Source organism: Felis catus, chromosome X (genome assembly GCF_018350175.1).
Source record: "Felis catus isolate Fca126 chromosome X, F.catus_Fca126_mat1.0, whole genome shotgun sequence".
NCBI classification, from domain to species: domain Eukaryota; kingdom Metazoa; phylum Chordata; class Mammalia; order Carnivora; family Felidae; genus Felis; species Felis catus.
In genome coordinates, this window is record NC_058386.1 from 96677803 (window position 1) to 96698612 (window position 20810).

General features: G+C 42.6%; 1 protein-coding gene and 1 long non-coding RNA gene across 5 annotated transcripts in view; one reads left to right on the top strand and one right to left on the bottom strand.

Moving 5' to 3' along the window:
- DOCK11 (dedicator of cytokinesis 11) overlaps nt 1-20810 on the top strand; it is a 199805-nt gene that overhangs the window by 131502 nt on the left and 47493 nt on the right. For all 4 annotated transcript variants that reach the window (XM_023249253.2, XM_045051137.1, XM_023249251.2 and 1 more), the window contains 7 exons: nt 486-595; nt 2635-2746; nt 9205-9271; nt 11075-11122; nt 12614-12756; nt 14364-14479; nt 17032-17169. In XM_023249253.2, the coding sequence (XP_023105021.1) occupies nt 486-595; nt 2635-2746; nt 9205-9271; nt 11075-11122; nt 12614-12756; nt 14364-14479; nt 17032-17169 (734 nt within the window). The remainder of the gene's footprint in view (nt 1-485; nt 596-2634; nt 2747-9204; nt 9272-11074; nt 11123-12613; nt 12757-14363; nt 14480-17031; nt 17170-20810) is intronic.
- On the bottom strand, nt 3082-3921 carry LOC109496581. Its single transcript, XR_002152709.2, has 2 exons — nt 3858-3921; nt 3082-3336 (listed from the first exon to the last, which is right to left on the bottom strand). It is a non-coding gene; the product is annotated as an uncharacterized LOC109496581 (long non-coding RNA).

The following is a 20810-nucleotide window of genomic DNA, read 5'->3' on the forward strand; positions in this document are numbered from 1 at the left end:
CATGATCTCTACTGAAGTTTAATTCAAATCTGACTCACACTGGCGGCCACTCTTTTTGTTTAAGTTTCCTTATCTCAGCTTGTTGAAAATGGAGCTTTGGGAGACTGACAGAAGAGGGGATAATGAGAAAAACACTGCCTTCCAATCCTCTTATCTGTCTCCAGGCTGGGACAAGACAGTTCCCTTTTCTGGGCCCAAGTCTCCTTATCCGTAAAATTATCTCTAAAATTGTGTGGCTTTCATTTATTACTTGCAAGGAACTTCTTGTAGCTTCATACATAGTAAAGTATTTCAAGAGGTAAAGAAAAAAAAATCACCCTATGTTAAGCTTAGGGCATTTTGATACAATATAGAAATTTTACCTTTTAGATGACCAAGATCTATTCCCTAACATCTATCTTTATTTTAATTAACCAAGTACTTACTTTTAAAGATGTTTTTTGACCGTTCTTCCTGTTGGTGATAAGGACTTGGCTTTTTTCCAGCTTATGGGGCTTTTCAAAACGGACATGGGATTAAGAGGGAAGATTCGAGAGGTTCCCTCATCCCGGAAGGAGTAACAGGACTTCCAGATCAGAGCGGAACTGTTGAAAACGTAAGAACCTAAATATATGGGATAACCCTAGTAATACGTTAGGCGACGACAGTCTTTCTTTTTATGTAAGTAAAAGGCTTTCGACTCTCCTGTAGTCCATCCTGGACCTGTGAAAAGCATCCCATAATAATTCTTGGACGTTGTGGTGGTTCCTTCCTATCGTGGCAGCTGCTACTTGGATATTTAAAACTGTTTATGGAGGAGAAGGCGTTCATCATTAAGAGTTCTGACTTTGAATACCTCCTTGAATCCTCACACACTGTAACCTGTTCTAGATAGGGCAGGTTCAGGTTTAAAATATCGAATGCACCTTGTCATTTAAATCCCTTCCTGGCAGGGTTAATTCAGCCTTTCGTGCTTTCGTGGTAGAGTCGTTAACATGGGAGCAAAACAGATTAGGTCCTCAAATTGATGCTCTCAGTGTCCCAGCATCACTTAATCAGAATACAGTCTCTAACATTAAAGTTTGGGATATGTCTGCCTTGAACCAGAAGAAACCTCATTGTAGACCAATACAGCCTTGTCACACTGCTATGTAAGATCGTAGAATCATATAAAATTAGGGTTAGAATAAATTCCAGGGCGCCTGGGTGGCTCAGTCGGTTAAGCGTCCGACTTCAGCTCAGGTCATGATCCCGTGGTTCGTGGGTTCGAGCCCCCTGTCGGGCTGTGTGCGGACAGCTCAGAGCCTGGAGCCTGCTTTGGATTCTATGTCTCCCTCTCTCTGCTCCTCCCCCACTCACGCTCTGTCTCTCTGTCTCAAAAATAAATGAACATTAAAAATAAAATGAAAAAAAAAATAATAAATTCCAACTCAATTTACAAATGAAAGCTGGGGTCGTGACACAGCTGTGGCAGGCCAGATCTGAACCCGGGTTTTCTGATTCGAGCAATGTTTCTCCTATACCACGGCATTCTTGGTGGGCATCAGAATAACCTGGGGGGCTTAATAAAAACAGATGGCTGGGCCTCACCCCCAGAATTTTAGATTCAGCCTGGGATGGGGCCTGCCAACTTGTACTTCTAAGTTGCCAGGTGATGCTGATGCCGCTGGCTGGGAACCCACCCCTTGAGAACCACTGGAATATACTTCCTTGAGCCTTGGGGTAAATAGTACTTTATTCACAAAGGTTCCCATTTCACGTCATTTAGAATTATGTCAACAGGCGCTGTCACAGGTAAGGCAGATAAGGGACAAAGAGGTTAAAGAGACTTGTGAATAATCTTTGGATTATTAATACTCTTATTCATATAAATCCCCGAACAAGTCAGATCTTGTCATGCTTAACAACTGATATTTTAACAAAAGTCATTAAATAATAGGAACATCGCTACTCTGTAGAAGTTCTAGTTTTGAAGCATCACTGGGTTCTCCTTGGTGTAATTATCGTGTTATTATTAGCTCTTTTTTAAAACTAGAGGTTTCCTGGCCTATTATTTGTAGGGTGGGTTTTAAGAAACTCTGAAAGATTCAAATTAAAGCGTTTCTGTGCTTCCATATACCTTAGTTAAGTTCCTCCAGGCAAAAGCTGTTTTTCCTGGAAGAGCCACTTCTGATTATTTAAATGTTTTTACTACTGCTAAAACCCACAGAACTTCTGGGAACAAAACAGGGTGTTCATGGCTATTCTGTTGGTGAAGACCGCAGGGTGATTTCTAGTGCTAATATTCTACGCAGTAGCAGCAAAGATTCGGCTCATGCACCTTCTAAGTATGATAAAAAAAAAAAAAAAAAAAAAAAAAAAAAACCCAGGGGTTAGGTTTAGAATCTTCCCAAACAGGACTGCGGATACAAGCAGTTATTGAGTTGGGGTGCCTGGGTGGCTGAGTCGGCTGAGCCATGATCTCACAGTCGTGAGATCGAGCCCTGCGTCACGCTGAGAATCTGCTTGAGATTCTCTCCCTCTCCCCACCTCCCTCTGCTCTTCCTACCCCCTCCAAACAAACCAAACCAAAAAGCCCGCAAATGGTTGAGTCCAAGGCTGTGGGAAACTCCAGTACCGATATTGTTTCACAAAAGTCCTGTCTTTGTGTTACAGACCCGACAGAGCTCTGCAAGGAACAGTATATCCCAGTATAACCGACTGGATCCGTATGAAATCAGAAGCCTCTTAATGTGCTATCTGTATATAGTAAAAATGATTTCTGAAGGTGAGTTGCCAGCAGATTAAGCACGATCTCTCCTACCCACCCACCCTCCCAGGTTCGTGCAACAAATACTTGATCGTCATCGGTAGGCAGAATACACGCACCGTAGAAACACATCTTTGGAGACCCTGACCTTTACGTGTTGGCTGTATTTTTAATTTCACATAGGATCGTTTGGGCCATACGGGTTTGATTCTTTGAATTAATTTTTTTCAATTTCAAGTTTAATTTCTAAGATGAGACCATCGTTTTAGACGTGCTCAGCGTGTTTCTTCAGGCAGCACTTATAACGCATTAAATGACCGATGTAAACAGAAGGAAACCATAATAAGCGGAAGTCATATTTAATACTTTAGCTTTTATTTGACCCAGGATTTGGAACACAGAAGCAAACAAAAAGACAGGAGGGGGTTTTCCGAGGGGAACGAATGCCGGTGTTATCTTCACAGAACCACCGTATCGCACTGGACAGTGTCGAGTTCGTTTTCAGCCTCCGTTTTGTTGTCCCTCGGTGTTCTGTTGTAGTATTTGCTGGTATTACCAGTTCTTTATATGATAGAATAACCAAAGGATTTTCATAAACTGCATGTCCTCTGGAAATAAAATCAGAAGGTTATCTTATTCCAAAATACCACATTTATTTACACAATTCCTTCCCTTCTTCCTTTTCTCAGTATTTTTACTAAAAAACCTGTAGGCAGGAATGAAGAACATAAAAGCACCTGGGTTCTGATTATGATTATATCTTACTTATTTTCTATTTTTTGCTTTATTCTTAGTCAATATGACTTTAAATCTTCTTTTATAATAACTTAGGATATAAAAACATGAAATAATTTGATAGCTACCTAGCTAGAGAGACATTACAAAATAACTAGAGGGGCGCCTGGGTGGCTCAGTTGGTGAAGCGTCCAACTTCGGCTCAGGTCATGATCTCATGGATGGTGAGTTTGAGCCCCGCATCAGGCTCTGTGCCGGCAGCTCAGAGCCTGGAACCTGCTTCAGATTCTGTCTCTCCCTCTCCCTCACCCACTCACACTCTGTCTGTCTGTCTCTCTCAAAACTGAACGAACATTAAAAAATAAATAAAAAATAACAACTAGATATGGGGTACCTGGATGGCTCCAGTCTGTTAAGCATCTGGCTTCGACTCAGGTCACGATCTCACAGTCTGTGAATTCGAGCTCCACACAGGGCTCTCTGCTGTCAGCACAGCTCTCTTGCTGAAGCTCTCTGCTTCAGATCCTCGGTTCCCCGCTCTGCCCCGCCCCTGCTCGCGTTCTCTCATGCTCAAAACATAAATAAATAAAGCATTAATAAAAATAGCTAGATATGGGGCACGGGCACCTGGGTGGCTCAATCGGTTAAGCATCGGACTCCGGTTCACATTAGGATCTCACGGTTCATGAGTTTGAGCCCCGCATAGGGCTCTCGATGTCAGTACAGCGCCCACTTCGGATCCTCTGTCCTCTTCTCTGTGCTCCTCCCCTACCTGCTCTCTCTCAAAATAGTTAAGTAATTAAGTAAATAAGTAATCCTAAAAATAGCTAGATACTAATAACAAATACTAGAATATATTAATCAAATAGCAAAACAACTATAATCCTTAAGTTCTAAGACTATATGATTTAGAATAAAAATCAAAGATTATACTGAGACTATATAGGATGTCTTCCCTTGTTTTGGTAAAGAAATCAATAAAGGGAGATCATTTTCAATGCTGGCGGTATTTCATTCTAAGAGATAATGGATCGGTTAAACAACTACAGCCACAGCTCCCTGTTTTTGTTGTCCTGCAAGGCAGAAAGTGGGCATGTGCGGATAGTGACTGCGGCTGTGTGCAGGGCTTCTGTTCAGGGTAATGACGATATTCTAACCCTGGAGGGATGGTTTTACATCTCTCTGAAAATACTATAAACTGTTGTCTTGTGCATTGCTTAAATGGGCCGTGTTATATGGCACATGAATTTTCTCAATAAATGTTTAGAAAAAAAAAAAAAGGCCCAAAAGACACATGAAAAAAAAACCCACGACAACAGAAAAAAAAAAAAAGAAAGAAAAGAAAAAAAGAAAAAAAAAAAAAGTCGTTGAATACCATCCCAGCCCAGGGAAAGTAAGATGGGGGTAGGGGGAGGAAGAAAAGGAGGAGGGGGAGAGGTCCTGATGACTGGTTCTTCCCTCCTCCACTCTGGTTGGCGTATGTGTGTGCACACGTGCACACACACGCCGCTGTGGTAGCCAGTGACGAGCTTCTGGCTGCCTTTTTAAAGTCATGGGTAAGACCATAACTGCTTTGTTTCTTGAGAACTTCATAGTTCTTGCTTCTCTTGTAAACGTTGACCTTGCTTGTTGAAAATCTGTGGTCTTTGTTCATTAGGTTTTTCTTTCCTCTGCTCTTGCTTTTTGATGTTTAAAAGCACATCCTCATAACTCATAGACGGTCTGTGTCGTATCTCCTCTTTATCTTTTGTACGTGTAAAGTCCTATTCATCCTGTTCTGAAAAAAATCCGCTTCTGGATCTTTCTCAATGGATGTATCCTAGTTACGTTGTCTTGCCTGGCAAATATTGTAGTCAATCTATGTACATTTAAGTGTTGAACTCTCACAAGTCCACACTCTTCAGGTCCTCTCTTGGCTTTTGATTCATAAACAGTAGCAACTTAAGTTCAACAAAAAAGACAGTAGACCTCTACATTTTTATATGGAGGTCGAACACTTCTAAAGAATGAACGTCGTTCTCTCTTTGTGGCCGTATTTGATTTTGATTCACTGGCAATAATTCACCGTTTTGATGTCTTAGTCATTTGCCCAACTTGTTTTGTTCTTGTTGTTGTGCATATTATTTCCTGAGAGATGGAATCAGAGTCAGGGGTAAGAAATGGAATCAGAGTCACGGGTAAGAAACGGAATCAGAGTCACGGGTAGGAAACGGAATCGGAGTCAGGGGTAATCAGTTACACAGTCTGAAGTGACAAGAAAATTGTCCTCTTGTTAAAGAAAAACATTTTTCTTGAGAGGACGAGGGGAAGTTACTTCTCCCTTTTTTTGGACTGTGCCCTGGCTTTTCTCTTTATTCCGATGCTTTGGGTATCATCTTGAGACGTGTTGGCACCACACCCTGCACCTGTAGATTCATTAGTGTTCTTCACAGTGAATCGTTCAGTGGATTGTTCATTGGAAGCTGTCTGGTTCCCGCCGTCTCTTACAGGAAACCCAGTGCCGCGTTGCACATCACTAGCCATTAATCTTCTTTTCCCATCACTTTTTCCGCCAGAGTCAACAACAGGTACACTTAAAGGGGAATCTTCCTTTTTCTCTATAAAAGAGGAAAAGAGGGTACGTCTAGTACGAGTAGGCATATTTTCCTCTGAAGTTTCAGACACCAATGGAACAGGTGGGTTTTCTGAGGCAGAAGGACTGGAAAGGGCCAAACAGAAGCCCGTCCGACCTTTGCGCTTCTGTGTGAAGGTCCTGTGTATTGAGAAGTATTTCCTTTTTGGCCGGCCGAACTTTTCTTCCTGATTGTCCGAACCCTCGTGAAATCCATACCCCTTTTGAACATTGGGTGTAGGTGTTACAATTGAACTGTCAGGGGACTTCGGCTTGGCACTGCTCTCTAAGGTGGACTTACGGCCATGAGAAGAAATCATCTCAGGAGAGGTCTCTGGCACCTCAAAGAGGTCCTGACTGTAAATCGGGACCGGAAACTTCGAACTCTCTTGCGATTCCTTTTGAACTCCGGATTTCGGCTGGTCGGTATCTGATTCCTGTGTCAATCTCGTGGGCAGATGCACCCGAGCTCCCTGACCAAACGCCCTGTCCGAAGGAACTGGCAGAGTCGCTTGAGTACAAGGAATTAAGTCCTCGTCGCTACTGAGAGAAGCGTTACGCTGTCGCTCGGTCATTCTCAGTTTTGCAGAAAGCCTTTTGTTTTCTTCTCTTAAGTTATTCCTTTCTGCGGTAAGCTCCATAATAAACTGAAGGTTTTGTTGCTGGATCCCATAAAACTCATGCTGCAGTGTGTTCCTGTAGGTCTCGTTTATTAAACAGCGCTCGCATTCTTTCGAGTTTAACTGATCTCGCAAGTCACGAATGGTGCCGTTGAGGACTTTCTGTTGCTCGGTCAGCTCTTTAATTTTGGCTATGGAGCCCGACCACCTTCTGTCAGCCAATCGATCTTTCCTCAAACTGGCTAATTTTGCCTGTAAACGGCGTAGCTCTTTGTCATGGAGCTCTTTGAGCCTTAGCCAGGTCTTTTTAAATTCGTCAGACGACAGATCACATACACTAAGCCGTAATTTCTCTTCTCCCGAAGGTTTCTTGCCACCTCCCCTGTCTCCTCTCCCCGCGTTCCCTCCCTGCATCATGTCTCACCGATTTGGGATTTAGAAACGGTTGAGACGGGCCAACGGCTTGACAGCGCCTTCGCGGCCGCCCACAAAATGGCGGAGGGGCTGCTGGCTAGAACTAGGCCGCGGCACGAATGAGGCCTTCGCCCGTTTGACAGACCTTCTCTGACGCTCTCTCGGGGCCCAGGGCTGGCACAGGGGTGGCTCACGGCTGGACAGAAAGTTCTGGTGTTCCGGTGGAAAGGGGGCACCAGACTTTCGGTGGGAAAATCTGGTGCACGGGAGCGGGAAGATGGCGCCTCCACGCTGCCCCTTTGAGGAGAGGCCGGAAACCCAGTGGCTTCTGGGTTATCTGCGCTTCTGTGAGCGGAGACGCAACCAAACGCAGAAAGCGGGGGAGACCGGAAGTCACTGCTGGGATTATTTTTTTTTAAACAAATCTAATTTGACCTTATTTTAGTATTTTTATTCTTGAGGATCCGTGTTTTGTAATCACTGGAAACTGTCAATACTCATGGTCTTAAAAACAGTTGGAACTAAAGGCAAAATCCCTACGTTCCTCCCTCCTCCACCCCCCTCCCCATAGCCGACAGGGCCAAGTCTTCCATCCCTATCTTGCCCACGTTGTAGCTGGGCTGGCAATTTTGTCGTTTGCCGCTTTGGCCACAACCTATACGATTTTTACGTTGAGAAGAAGAGGTAGGGCACTATGATAGCTGAGTAGCCTAGAAAAGGAATGGAGAGGGGCACCTGCCTGGCTCAGTGGTAGGTAGAGCTTTGCCACTCTTGATCTCGGGGTTGTGTTTCCAGCCCCACCTTGGGTGTAGGGATTACTTAAAAATAAAATCTAAAAAAAATAACAATAAAAAATAAAGGAGAGTTAAGTGGCGGCAGCCTTTCGTCTTCTCCTCCCCCTCCTCCCCCTCCTCCCCCTCCTTCTCCTCCTTCCTCCTCCTCTTCTTCTTCTTCTTCTTCTTCTTCTTCTTCTTCTTCTTCTTCTTCTTCTTCTTCTTCTTCCCCTTCCCTTTCCCCTTCCCCTTCCCCTCCCCCTTCCCCCCCTTTTTTTAAATCTCCCTAAGTAGCTCTTTGGAAGTAAAGAAAGCAGGCCGAAAGAGAAGTATATGCGATAGGTTGTAGGGAGTTTTATATCTGAAACAGTTTGATATATGTGCGTGGACATATGGTTAAAAGATAAACAGCATATTTTTAAGAGTTTATTTGAGCAGAAGTTGACTAGAATCAGGTAGCATTCAATCTAGCAGATAAAATTCCTGAGGAACTATACAAAATGAAAGCCTTTTATAGGCGAAAGGGAGCTGGAACAAGAAAGTTTACACAAGGAAAGAAAATGGGTTGGTTATTGCAAAGTCACTTTTTTTTTAGGGGATGCTAGGGCTCCATCAGGCAGATTGCCTTACTAGTGCTGACCAGATGATTCCTAATTGACCAGTTTAAGACTCCATTCCTGGGAGAGCCCAAACTGTTATTGTCTTGGTTTGGTGATGTGGGGCTTAGCATAAGCAACTCCATTTTCAGCCTGTTGTGTTTTTTTTTTTTTTAACTGTGTGTGTGTGTGTGTGTGTGTGTGTGTGTGTGTGTGTGTATTTACATATTACCAGGACTTCAGAGTTTATAATGCAAAGACAAAGAGGAAGAAAAAAATCTCTCTCCCAAAGCTTAAAGTTCTCAAACTTTTTGGTTCACAGAGCCCTCTGAGTAGCAGGCAAAGGTATTTGACCTTCCCTTGGAGAAAATACACATAAGTACACCCCGTTGCATAAAATCTGAAGAAGTCCATTAAAAACCCTAGCTCTGTTTCCCTTCCTCTGTCTCAGGAATGATATGAAGATGAGTATCGGCTGTACAGAAGAATATTTACAAAGCAAATAAAAATAATCGTTAGAAGAGTTACAGATTAAGCCATACATTTGGGATTATTTCAAACAAATACAGTGTGTGCATTGGGCAATGAGATGGGAGGGAAGGCTCTAGATGAAACAGCTGGCTGTGGGTGGATGGTTGTTGAAGCTACGTTGTTGGTACTTTGGGGTGCACTGTACTCATTGCTCTACTGATTACAAGATCCACCACCTTATTTATTTCATTTGCAGATACTCTCTTAACTTACTGGAATAAAGTATCTCCTCAGGAGCTCATAAACATTCTCATACTTCTAGAGTAAGTCCTGTTCATTTATTTTCATAAATTTTCTCCTTATTCGGGGGATAAAATAATAACCTTTGTTTCCCAACAGCTTAATTGCTAATAATGTCGGAAATACGCGACTCTTTTGGCAACATCAAAGCTAGCAATACAGGCTCTTCACACAGATAGGAGAAAACATGGCGGTGGAATGCTTACGCCACCATAGAAATTAGCTAAGAGACCGTCTTTCAGCCCAGCAGCAGTCTTTCTGTGATCTGGAAGACTAGAGATGGCCTCAGCTGTCCGAAAGCATTCATTTGGAGTAGATGCTGGCTTAAGGGAGCAGCTTCAGTGACTGGAATTTGGAATTTGTACTCTTCTGTAGAGCTGAGTAATTCTACCAGTGTCAGAACCGTGTGTGTATGTATATATACGTGTATGTATGTACATATGTTATGTTATATATATTACATGTATATATTCATATGCGTATGTGTTGTGTTGTATATTATATGTATACATACATACATGTGTATATATCGTATCATATATATTATATGTATATACGTATATAATGCATTTCCATTCCAAAGCTGTTGGGGGAAAATTCAGTCTTGCTTCCTAGTTCAAGGTGGGAAGTTGCCCTAGATTGTTTGCTGAGCTATTTGTACATCCTTACTCAACGCTAAAAGAAAAATTAGAATGAATCAGAAGAAATTTTCAAATAGCACACAGGGGCACCTGGCTGGCCCGGTCGGTAGAGCATGCGACTCTGGATCTCAGGGTCATGGGTTCGAGCCCCACGCTGGGCATAGAGCTTACTTTAAAAATAAATAAGTAGCGCACCTAAGTGATGTTTTTAGGTGCATGTCTTTCAAAACAAAGAGAGGATAATCCACGCACGTTTATTAAAGGCTTTCAAAATTTTGCAGAAGATGTCAGCAAACAAAATGGTAGTTAAGGTTTTTGAAAAAACTATACTGGGGCACCTGGGTGGCTCAGTCGCTTAAGCGTCCGACTCTTGATTTCAGCTTGGGTCATGATGTCACAGTTTGTGAGGTCGAGCCCTGCGTTGGGCTCTCGCTCCCAAGCTGTCAGCGTGGAGCCTGCTTGGGATTCTCCCTCCCTCCCTCTCTCTCTGCCTCTCCCCTGCTCGCGCGTGCTGTCTCTCTCTCTCTCTCAAGATAAATAAACGTAAAAAAAAAAAAAAACCATACTGAAACATTTACTAATGAAAATATATGTTGGGGGTTTGCTTTCAGAAAAATACAGGAAGTAGGGAGAGTGGGGGGAGAGCAGGGACACGTCCAGAGTAGAGGTTAAACAAGAATGGCCATAAGTTAATAACCTTTGGAGCTGGTGGGTGCTGGGTATGTGCGAGTTCAGTATGCTGTCCTCCCAACTTACGTATGTGTTTGAGATTTTAAATGGTAGAAAGTATTCTAGTGTCATTATAAAAATATACCACTTGCTCCAATTTTCAGGGCTTAAGAAGCTTCTCCTTAGGTATTAATGGCTATGCCAGAGATCTTTGCTATGAAACGTTAACAGAGCACAATGTAGAATCATCCCTTACATTGACAGGTTTTTTAAATGTCGTTAGAATTGTATGTGAAGGCATGGAGCTTTTTGGTGCTAATGTAGTTGTAGCAAATAAATCTAGAAAGATACAGTATCACAAGCCCACAAGTAGTTATGTGTCTGTATACCAAAACATATTATTGTAATATGGTTTAAATGGGCCACTCTTTGTAACACCCGGGTTTTCAGCTATGATGTCTTAAAATGTAAAGCGTGGTAGTATCTTACTAACGTGCTATTTTTTTTTCCTTCTAGAGTATGTTTGTTTCACTTTAGATATATGGGGAAAAGAAACATAGCAAGGTAATTCCCACTGCAATTTCCACTTTTTTCCTTCTAGTCCAACAGAGGGCAGTCTTGATCATACCATGTAAAACCTAGATTGTTCATTTTGAGTTCACATGAAGGTGCCCATGATGTATTGAATATGTCTCAACTCAAAGTGTAAATTAAACTAATGCGGACTGATACATTTTTTAAGTTTTCCAAAGGGTAGCGGTTAGCCCGATACGCAGAGTTTCTGTTCTAATTCCTAGAGCAGATGCTTGTCTTTTCTGGAAGCGGTGAGACCGTTAGATCCAGGAGAAGGCAGGAAATCATGAAGTGGGAACAGCTGTAAGATCTGTACTTATAGCAACAACCTGTTAATATTGACTTCAGCTACTAAGGTAAATAGAAATCCCCAACAGTGATTGGGACGTGCATTCTATGTTAGTTATTTTCTTCTTTTTGTTACCTAAGTCTTAATGAGATAAATACTTTAGAAAATGTTTGAGGGACCCTAAGGAAAAGATTACTTATTCCAATAAGATGCATTTTAGAGGTAGAGTTAAGAAGCTCAGAGTTCTTTTTTAAAAAAAAATCACATTCCATGGCACTTCCAAAAACTACAGAGGCACTTTGGATGGAGTTTATTGCTAACTTTCGGGAACATCCTAATAGTAGGTAATTCAGGTGACAGTTTCCACTGTCTTTCCTGGTAACTTGAAGCTGGCATGGTAACTGCCACCATGAGCTTTCACCTCTAAGATTCTGCCAATTCTCACAGTTTACTAGAGGACAGTCAAACTCCTTTTCTTTCTTAGTTCCCCTATGACCCAGCTGTAGTTGTTGTTGTTGTTGTTGTTTTTAACGGAATCTTAAAACTGAAGGAAAACAAAAATTGGCACATCCATCGACAGACATGTTTACAGAGTAAAAATTTCTGATCCAGATTGAACCCCAGTCCAGAAACAGAGTAGATTGGCCTTCATTCTCGCGCACCTAACCCCAGGAACTCTCCCCACCTCATTTCAATTCTGAGTAGCCCCTCTCACTGTTTTCTCGGACTTCTGCCCTTCCTCACCTTTTGGGAAAAGACGGAATCTTACTGCAGTGTTGGCCACTTGACTCTGAGGTTTCTGAGAAGGAGGGAAGTAAGAAACTTTTTTTCTAAATGCTTTAATTATATGCTCATAGTAAAAGCTCTTTTAAATACACTTCAAGGGGTACCTGGCTGGCTCAGTCTGTAGAGCATGTGACTCTCGATCTCAGGATTGTGAGTTCGAGCCCCACGTTGGGTATAGCAATTACTTAAAAATAAGATCTTTAAAAAATAAAATAAATAAATACACATTAAAACTCCATACAGTTTCCAGTGATGATGCCTCGTTTAAGCCAAGTGATAGTTGATAGAATATTGAACATAGTACACTGTTTATGTGGAAACCTAATCAGTTATTAGTTTAAAAAAAAATCGAACAATGAGATCTATTATTAGAGTACTCCCTTTCCTAACTTTAAAATTTATTTTAGGGTGCATGATGCCTGGCTGTCAAAGCACTTTGGGATAGACCGAAAATCACAAACCATGCCAGCCCTTCGAAACAGATCAGGAGTAATGCAGGCCCGGCTTCAGCATCTTAGTAGCCTGGAAAGTTCATTTACACTTAATCACAGTAAGTAGAAACGTGGGTAGGATACCCGTTTGAAATACACATGTAATGCGATTTAACCTTACAGCAATTCTAGCTTAAATCACCAGCACGACTGGAAATGACTTTACATTCGTGGATATATTTGCATACCTCTGTGATTATGTACAATCCTTTCATCATACCTGGATATCTAATAAAATATGCATGGATTTCCAGCGATTTTAGGTAATGGTGAAAAACCACCGTTAGTTCAGTATTAAAGAAATGAGCTTTTTCCCACTGAATCGCTGTTCTCATCACATTATTTTACACTGGATATCCTTCATTCCTATTGTTAAACTTCAGTGCAAATAGTGACGTCTTTTTTTTTTAAGGATTTTTTTAAGTTTATTTATTTATTTTGAGAGAGAGAGAGAGCATGAGCAGGGAAGGGGCAGAGAGAGAGGGAGAGAAGGAGAATCCCAAGCAGGCTTTGCACCATCAGCGTGGAAAATGGCATCTTAATATAAGAGTTTATGTAATATCTGTTTAGTATATAGAATGTCTGTTCATTCAGTGATTTTTCAGGGATTGCACATACTGAGCTGACTGCAGAAATCAAAGAACTGTAAATACTATTTTGACAAAGGTATATTTCACACGTGTTGGAATGTTGACGAGGAGAATCCGACCAGGAGAGAAATGTTGCCCCATCTGGGGAAGCCGGAGGGTTCTGTAAATAGAAGTGAAGAGCAAATATTAATAAAAAGTCAAAGAGAAAACTTTCATTTCCATACAGTCCTCTGGAGGTCACAGAAAAGGAAGCCAGCAACACTGGCTTCGTAATAAGGACTAATAATAAAAACAAATATCCTGAGCAGATGGAACCTGAGCTAATAATAGACTCAAGACCTTTAAAAAAAAAAATGCAAGTTTTACAGCCTTCAGCTTTGCTCTCATCGCTTGTAAAAACATTATGGACCTACTTCCTTCAGTTGGCCCAGATGCTTTGTTTTCCTTCTGATTTAGAAACAACGGTAGGGGGCGCCTGGGTGGTGCAGTCGGTTAAGCGTCCGACTTCAGCCAGGTCACGATCTCTCAGTCTGTGAGTTCGAGCCCCGCGTCGGGCTCTGGGCTGATGGCTCAGAGCCTGGAGCCTGTTTCCTATTCTGTGTCTCCCTCTCTCTCCGCCCCTCGCCCGTTCATGCTCTGTCTCTCTCTGTCCCAAAAATAAATAAACGTTGAAAAAAAAAATTAAAAAAAAAAAAAAAAAAAGAAACAACGGTAGGAGGCTGTATGTGATGTAGCTGATTGTCTATTTCTCATTTTTGCGCACATAATTTCCTGTGTCATTCCTAGTTACATCACCGCAGTTCATCACTGAAATCTTGTCTCCGAAGAAGGGGGCACGCAATTCGGTGTTGCAGAGCTCTGGATACGGAGCTGAAGTTAGAATTGGCAGAGTTGACGAAGCAGGAGCGTATTTGATTAAGGGATAAATACAGCAAGACTCGTTAGGTCTGCAGGCGTCAAGAGCGTCTTTTCTTCTCGCTTGTCTCTCTCTGAGTCTTCGGGGGAGCAAGAAGCGTTCAAAACTGGCACGCGCGTCTCTGCGTTGGGCAGTTTTCATTTACTTTTTTTAATCTTAGGTTCTGCGACCACCGAAGCGGATATTTTCCATCAGGCCCTTCTTGAAGGCAACACTGCTACCGAGGTGTCCCTGACAGTACTAGATACCGTCTCGTTTTTCACCCAGTGCTTCAAGGTAAAAATGAAAAGTTAGAATTCAGTTGGTGTCATTGCAAAGAAAACAATATACGCGAAGTAATTAGTCAGAGGAAGCAGAGTGCAGTGAAAAAGCCCCGAAGGAACAGTCTGGAAACTTGCGTGACAGACCTTGTTTGCCCGGCTCCTGCGTGACCTTGGGAATTCACAGAGACTCACTTTCCCCTGGCCGTAGAGGGAGGGGTTGGGGCTGATTTGCTCTTCAGCTTCCTTCTGCCACTTAAATTCTGCTGTTTGATTTTTGTGTGTTTCACAACCGCTTTCCATCACACTTTTATGAAGAATATGTCCAGTCATTTTTAGCTCGGCTTGGGATCGAGTCGGTTTGCCCAAATACCCAGCACGGTGAGGTGCTCTGCCAGGGCTAGGTGATGTCCAGGCAGGCTGGCTGGCTTCCCTAGCCAGGCGCCTTGTGCTTTTTCTCAGATGTCCGCCTCTCAATACAAATCGTCGTCCCTGGGATTTTACAAAAGGAGAAGGTAAAAAGCAGTGATCTTGCAGGGTTGTGGGGGGGGAGTAAAATGAGATAATGACTAGGAGAGTGCTTTGAAGAGTAAAAATGACCTAACTGTAACATAATGTAACTTTAGCGGGAGAACTCAAAATTGAAAAATCTTGCCTGCTTTCCCCTGAGTTACACAGACCGATTCTTTTCTTCCCTCTTCTCTCTGTAATTCATTTCATTGCCTCAGCCCTCCAGATTGATTATGGAAGCCTGGCCTGGGCTTTTCAGGTCAGGGATTGTGATCCTTGAAAATGGAATGATTATGATCCTTGAAAATGGAATTAGATGCTAATAAGACATAGGCTGCAGAATTTCTTTATCAAGGATTAGGTTTGTTCTGATTTAAAATGCAGATACTTCTTATTTGACAAACATGTCTTGGCCCAGAGGTCAGGCCCCATCTTAAGCACTTTACAACTATTGACTTACTTTTTTATTGTGGGGCCGGGGGCGGGAAAGGGGAGTGATTGCAAATGAGATCCAGGGTGGGGGGTTTTTTTGAGGTGATGAGAACGCACTAAAATTGGATCGTGACGGTTGAACAGCCCTGTAAATTTCCTAAAAATAAGTAAGTCATGTATGTAAAATAGGTCAGTTTTATGGGGCATGAACTATAACCCAGTAAACTCAAACATACAAACACGAACCCGCTTTTACTCCTTAGAATAGCTCTATGATGTAGACAGTTATTATTCCCCTTTTAATGTTTATTTATTTTTGAGACAGAGAGAGAGAGACAGAGTATGAATGGGGGAGGGTCAGAGAGAGGGAGACACAGAATCTGAAGCAGGCTCCAGGCTCTGAGCCGTCAGCACAGAGCCGGACGCGGGGCTCGAACTCACGGACCGTGAGATCATGACCTGAGCCGAAGTCGGACGCTCAACCGACTGAGCCACCCAGGCGCCCCATTATTCCCCTTTTAAAATGAGGAAACTGGGGCTCACGGGGAAAGTGATGTCGCCTAGCTGATCAGTGGCAGACTCAGGATTCAGATCCAGGCCAGTCCTCACAAGAATCCGTGCTTCTAACCACTACACCCTGCCTCAAAGTAGTGCACTAAGGAAAGAACCAGAAAAGTCTTATTAATTCAGGGATTCTGGCTCCTGATGTCACCATCAGTTCACTCTGTCACCATTTGGTATATTATTTTGTGTTTTTTGTTGTTACTTTGGGTGAAATTGTAACTCCCTAATTCGTTTCTTCAGGGATGGTCGGCCTAGAGAAGTCAGCCAATGCTTTAAAAAAAAAAAAAGAAAGGTTCACAAACCCGTAGCTACTGCTCTACAGTTTGTTGTTTCTTTTCTGCCTCTGTTTGCGAGGAGTAAACATTTTACATAGTCTGTTCAGTTGTCGTGCCCCTTATGAGCTCTCTTCCTGAGGTTTGTCCCCGGTAGCCAAATACATCTTCTACGAAACATACTTTTAAAAGTAAATTAGATAATAGACTTTTAAAATAGAAATGATATTGTCCGTTAATTCTTACATTACTTAGTCTTCCCCGAAGAAATACAAAGCCTGGTTGCCTTGTGTCCATTTTTAATTTCCTGATTTCTTCATTGAGAAGCAGTATGGTTAATATTGCGTAACATTAATAGGTTAAGAGGGGCGCCTGGCTATTTCATTCTGTGGAGCACGCAACTCTTGACCTCGAGGTTGTGGGTTCAAGCCCCACGTTGGGTGTAGAGATGACTTAAAAAGAATAAAATCTTTGAAAAAAAAATATTAACAGGTTCACAGAAAATATTCTTCCCGTACTAGTTCTGTATTTGCGGTGCTACATTGGAAAAATCATTTTTTTTCATCTGTTTGAAATGGCGGAATTAAGCGTAAACGTGGTTTGTGTGGTATTTTAGGATTTCCGACTTGAAAGACAGCACAAATGTCTCTAAGTTGTATTAAGCTTTTTCTTTCTCTCAAACTTTCAAGCAGTGGCTGGATAAACAGGTGTAAGTAAAGTTGGCTCTCTCATCGGGGGACGGGCAGCATAAACTATTTCTGCAAGATGTATTTTCGTTGTTGTTTTGCAGAGTCAGCTTTTAAATAATGATGGCCACAACCCATTAATGAAAAAAGTATTTGATATCCACCTGGCTTTTCTTAAAAATGGACAGTCTGAAGTGTCACTGAAACATGTTTTTGCCTCACTGCGAGCTTTCATCAGTAAGGTAAGGAGAAAAGCTTTATAGCTGCTGGCGGGCTCCATCTGCCGCATGAAAGAAAGGGGGCAACGGTGATCGTTGCAATGACATCTACAAGCCTCAGATAATGAAGCTGTGAAGTACAGAATAGCGAAATACACAAAGAGGACCCACCCCAAACCCCTTAAAATCTGAACGTGCTTTTTGCTTTTTTGTTTTAATTTAAATTTTAATTAATTTATTTAAAAACTTTTTTTAACGTTTACTTATTTCTGAGAGAGAGCCACAGTGCGAGCAGGGGAGGGGAAGGGAGAGAGGGAGACACAGAATCCGAAGCAGGCTCCAGGCTCCGAGCCGTCAGCAAAGAGCCTGCGCGGGGCTCAAACCTGAACCCACAAACCGCGAGGTCATGACCTGAGCCGAAGATGGACGCTTAACCAACTGAGCCACCCAGGTACCCCTATTTATTTTTTTGAGAGAGAGAAACCGTGTGTGCCCACGCACGTGTGGGGGAAGCGCAGAGGGAGAGAGAGAGAGGGAGAGAATCTTAAGCAGGCTCCACACTGGGCACGGATCCCGGCGCGGGGCTCCATTTCAAAACTGCGAGACCATGAGCTGAGCCCCAAATCAAGATCAGATGCTTAGCCGACTAAGCCGCCCAGGCGCCCCCATGCTTTTCGCGTTTTATTTCACCTTGTCATTCCTTCCCGTTTTCAGCAGGCCCCTTTGAAAAGTATTGTTTTCAAATTACCCACTTTGCCAGTGTTTCTTCCGGTTTGCTTCTTTTGAAACTATTCTTGAGACGCTGAGGATCTAGAAGTTCTCAGTGCACTTACGTCCAAGCCCGCGGAAAGCAGAGACCAAGTTTCATAGCCCCAGGGTCTTGCATGATATCCTGCAAGCCGTAGGCACTCAGCACGCGTTCAGATGAATGAATTCTGCCTTTCCGTGCTAATTGTGTCTGCGGGCTTTACCTTTTCAGGCTGCTTACCTCATCTCAACAAAAACCTCAGACCAGGCTTTTAGGAATAAATGCGACGGAAAGAGTTAGCAAAAAATTGATTTCTTGTCTGTTTTTGGTAGCTTGTAAACATAATCAAAAGCATCATAAACCAGGATGGAGTTAAAATTATGGAAAGGCACAGCCTAGGCTTCCACTCTGGTATGTAAAACTCCAGCAAGACCAAGAAATTCAATTAGTTGATTTGTGTAGTGGAACAGCTAAGCATGGAAAACTTTTTTTTGCCGTCATTCTTTGTATGGAAGCTTATTGCGTTTAGTTGATGGAGAACTTAGGTGCATTTGAAGGTTGTTTTTTAATTGCCACTCCTTAATATAATTTTTGAATAAAGAAGTATCCGGAGAATTGAGTTCAACAGAAGCACCTTATAAGGAACTAAGGGGAGAAAAAAAAAAAAAGAAAGAAAGAAAGAAACTAAGGGGAAGAGATTCAGAAATATTTCATTGACCAAACAGTTACTGGATAGGTACTTACTGGTGTTGGATACTTTGTCAGGGATACAGTCTAAGGGCTTATTGTCCAGTAGAGGGAAACACACACACACACACACACACACGAATGAATACCATTAGAATAAAAGAAGTCTATATAGGGAACCGAGGGCTGGCTGGAGGAGGAGAAATGTTCTAATTTGGTGGAAGTTTCCCCGTAGCAGTAGCAATAGAACTTAGTATGGACTGAGCAAGAGAGGAGACTGAAGAGGTAAATGGGGACCAGATGGTTATGTACTCATCCTAGGGATTAGACTTCCTCGTTTAGGCATCGGGAAGCATGGGACCAACACAAAAAGATTTGTGTTAAGAGCAGATCGGTGCCAATGGGGAAAAACTCTCTCAAAAGTAGTGTGGACGGTGGATTGGTGGCAGTACTAAATAAAGGTGGGAAGAAGACTTACTACAATAAGCTAGGAAAGAGATGAGGACCTAAATTAAGGCAGAGATGGAGAGTCAGAGGCAGACATAAAACATGGGAAGGAAATGGAATTGATAGGATTTGGTCGTCAGCTCACCGGTTGGATGATGGAGTAGGGTGGGTGATGTGAAACATAGAGAAAAAAACTACATTTGGGGTAAAAGCTCATGAGTTCTGTTTTGTGGATCTGTTCAATTTAAGGTGCCTTTAGGCCATCCAGTTAGAGCTGTTAGGACTGGCAGTCGGATATATGGATCTTTGCTCCGGAGAGTGATCTGGGTTAGAGAGCTAGACTTGGAGTCGTCTGTCCATCCATCCATCCATCCATCCATCCATCCTGTATTTACCAAACACCTTCTCTCTGTCTGGCACTGTACTAGGTACTAGAGATACAGTGGTGGAGATACAAAAGAAACCTAGCCTCTGCTCTCATGAAGCTTTTAGTCTAGTGAAATAAACAAGTAAATTAACTGGTAATTGTAAGTTCTAGGAAGGAACCGAAGGTGCTAAGATAGAGAATAGGGATTTGTGGGAGATCCCTTACTTTAGATAGGCTTATCCCTTTTAAAATGAGACCTGAAATACAAAAAGGGGCCAGCTGTTTGAAAAGCTCAAGGAAGAACACTCTAGGGAGAAGGACATGCATAGGCAAAGGCCCAGAAGCTCTGGGAACTGAAAGGCCCAGTTTCACTGGAACATAGTGAACTAGGGAGATCAGCAGCATAAGAGTGGTAATTGAAGCCACGGGAGTGGTTTAATTTCCCCTGGAGAACATGTAGAGGAAGAACCCTCCCCCCCCAGCACCCCCCCAGGCCCCCCCCCCCACACACACACACACACAAAGGTCAAGAGCAGTACATGGGAGAAAGACAACATGGAAGGGGCTGGAAAAGAACTCAATGGAGATGAGAGGGGAACAGTCACAGAAGTAGGAAGAAAGGCAAAAAAGAAGGATATCCTGGAAGCCAAAGGAGAAAAAAGTTTCAACATTATTATGAGGTATGAAGCCGTCTAATAAGGTAAGGAGGAAAGGAAATCCATTGGGATTGGCAGTTAGGAGGTCATTGATGATTTTGGCCATTGCCCACTCAAAGAAGTGTGATGGAGGTAGAAACTAATGATAGGGGATTAATTACACTACTCCCATGCCCTCCCTTACACCTTTATTTTCATACTGGAGTATCTTGCCCAGCAATATTTGGTCTAATCTGGTGAAGCTCTTGATGAGATTTCCCAATTGCCAATCAGAAAACGTTCATTAAACATTCATTATCCGCATAGCATTGTACTCGGTGTTAAGGTGATTACAAAGAAATGGATTCTTGGGGCTCCTGGGTGGCTCAGTCGGTTAAGCATCCAACTTCAGCTCAGGCCGTGATCTCACGGTGGTTGGATTCGAGCCCCGTGTCGGGCTCTGTGCTGACAGCTCAGAGCCTAGAGCCTGCTTCGGATTCTCTGTCTTCCTCTCTCTCTGCACTTCCCCCACTCACACTCTGTCTGTCTCTCAAAAACAAATAAACATTAAAAAAACAAGAAGAAATACATTCTTGGGGCATCTGCCAGTCCCAGTCGGTGGAGCATGTGACTCTCGAATCATGAATTTGAGCACCACGTTGGGCATAGAGATAACTTAAAAAAAAAAAAAAAAAAAGGTTCCTATAACATGGGTTTAAACTCAAGATTCCCAAGGAATAATTTTGAAAGGGTGGCCCTCTAGCTTCACACTCCCTGAAAA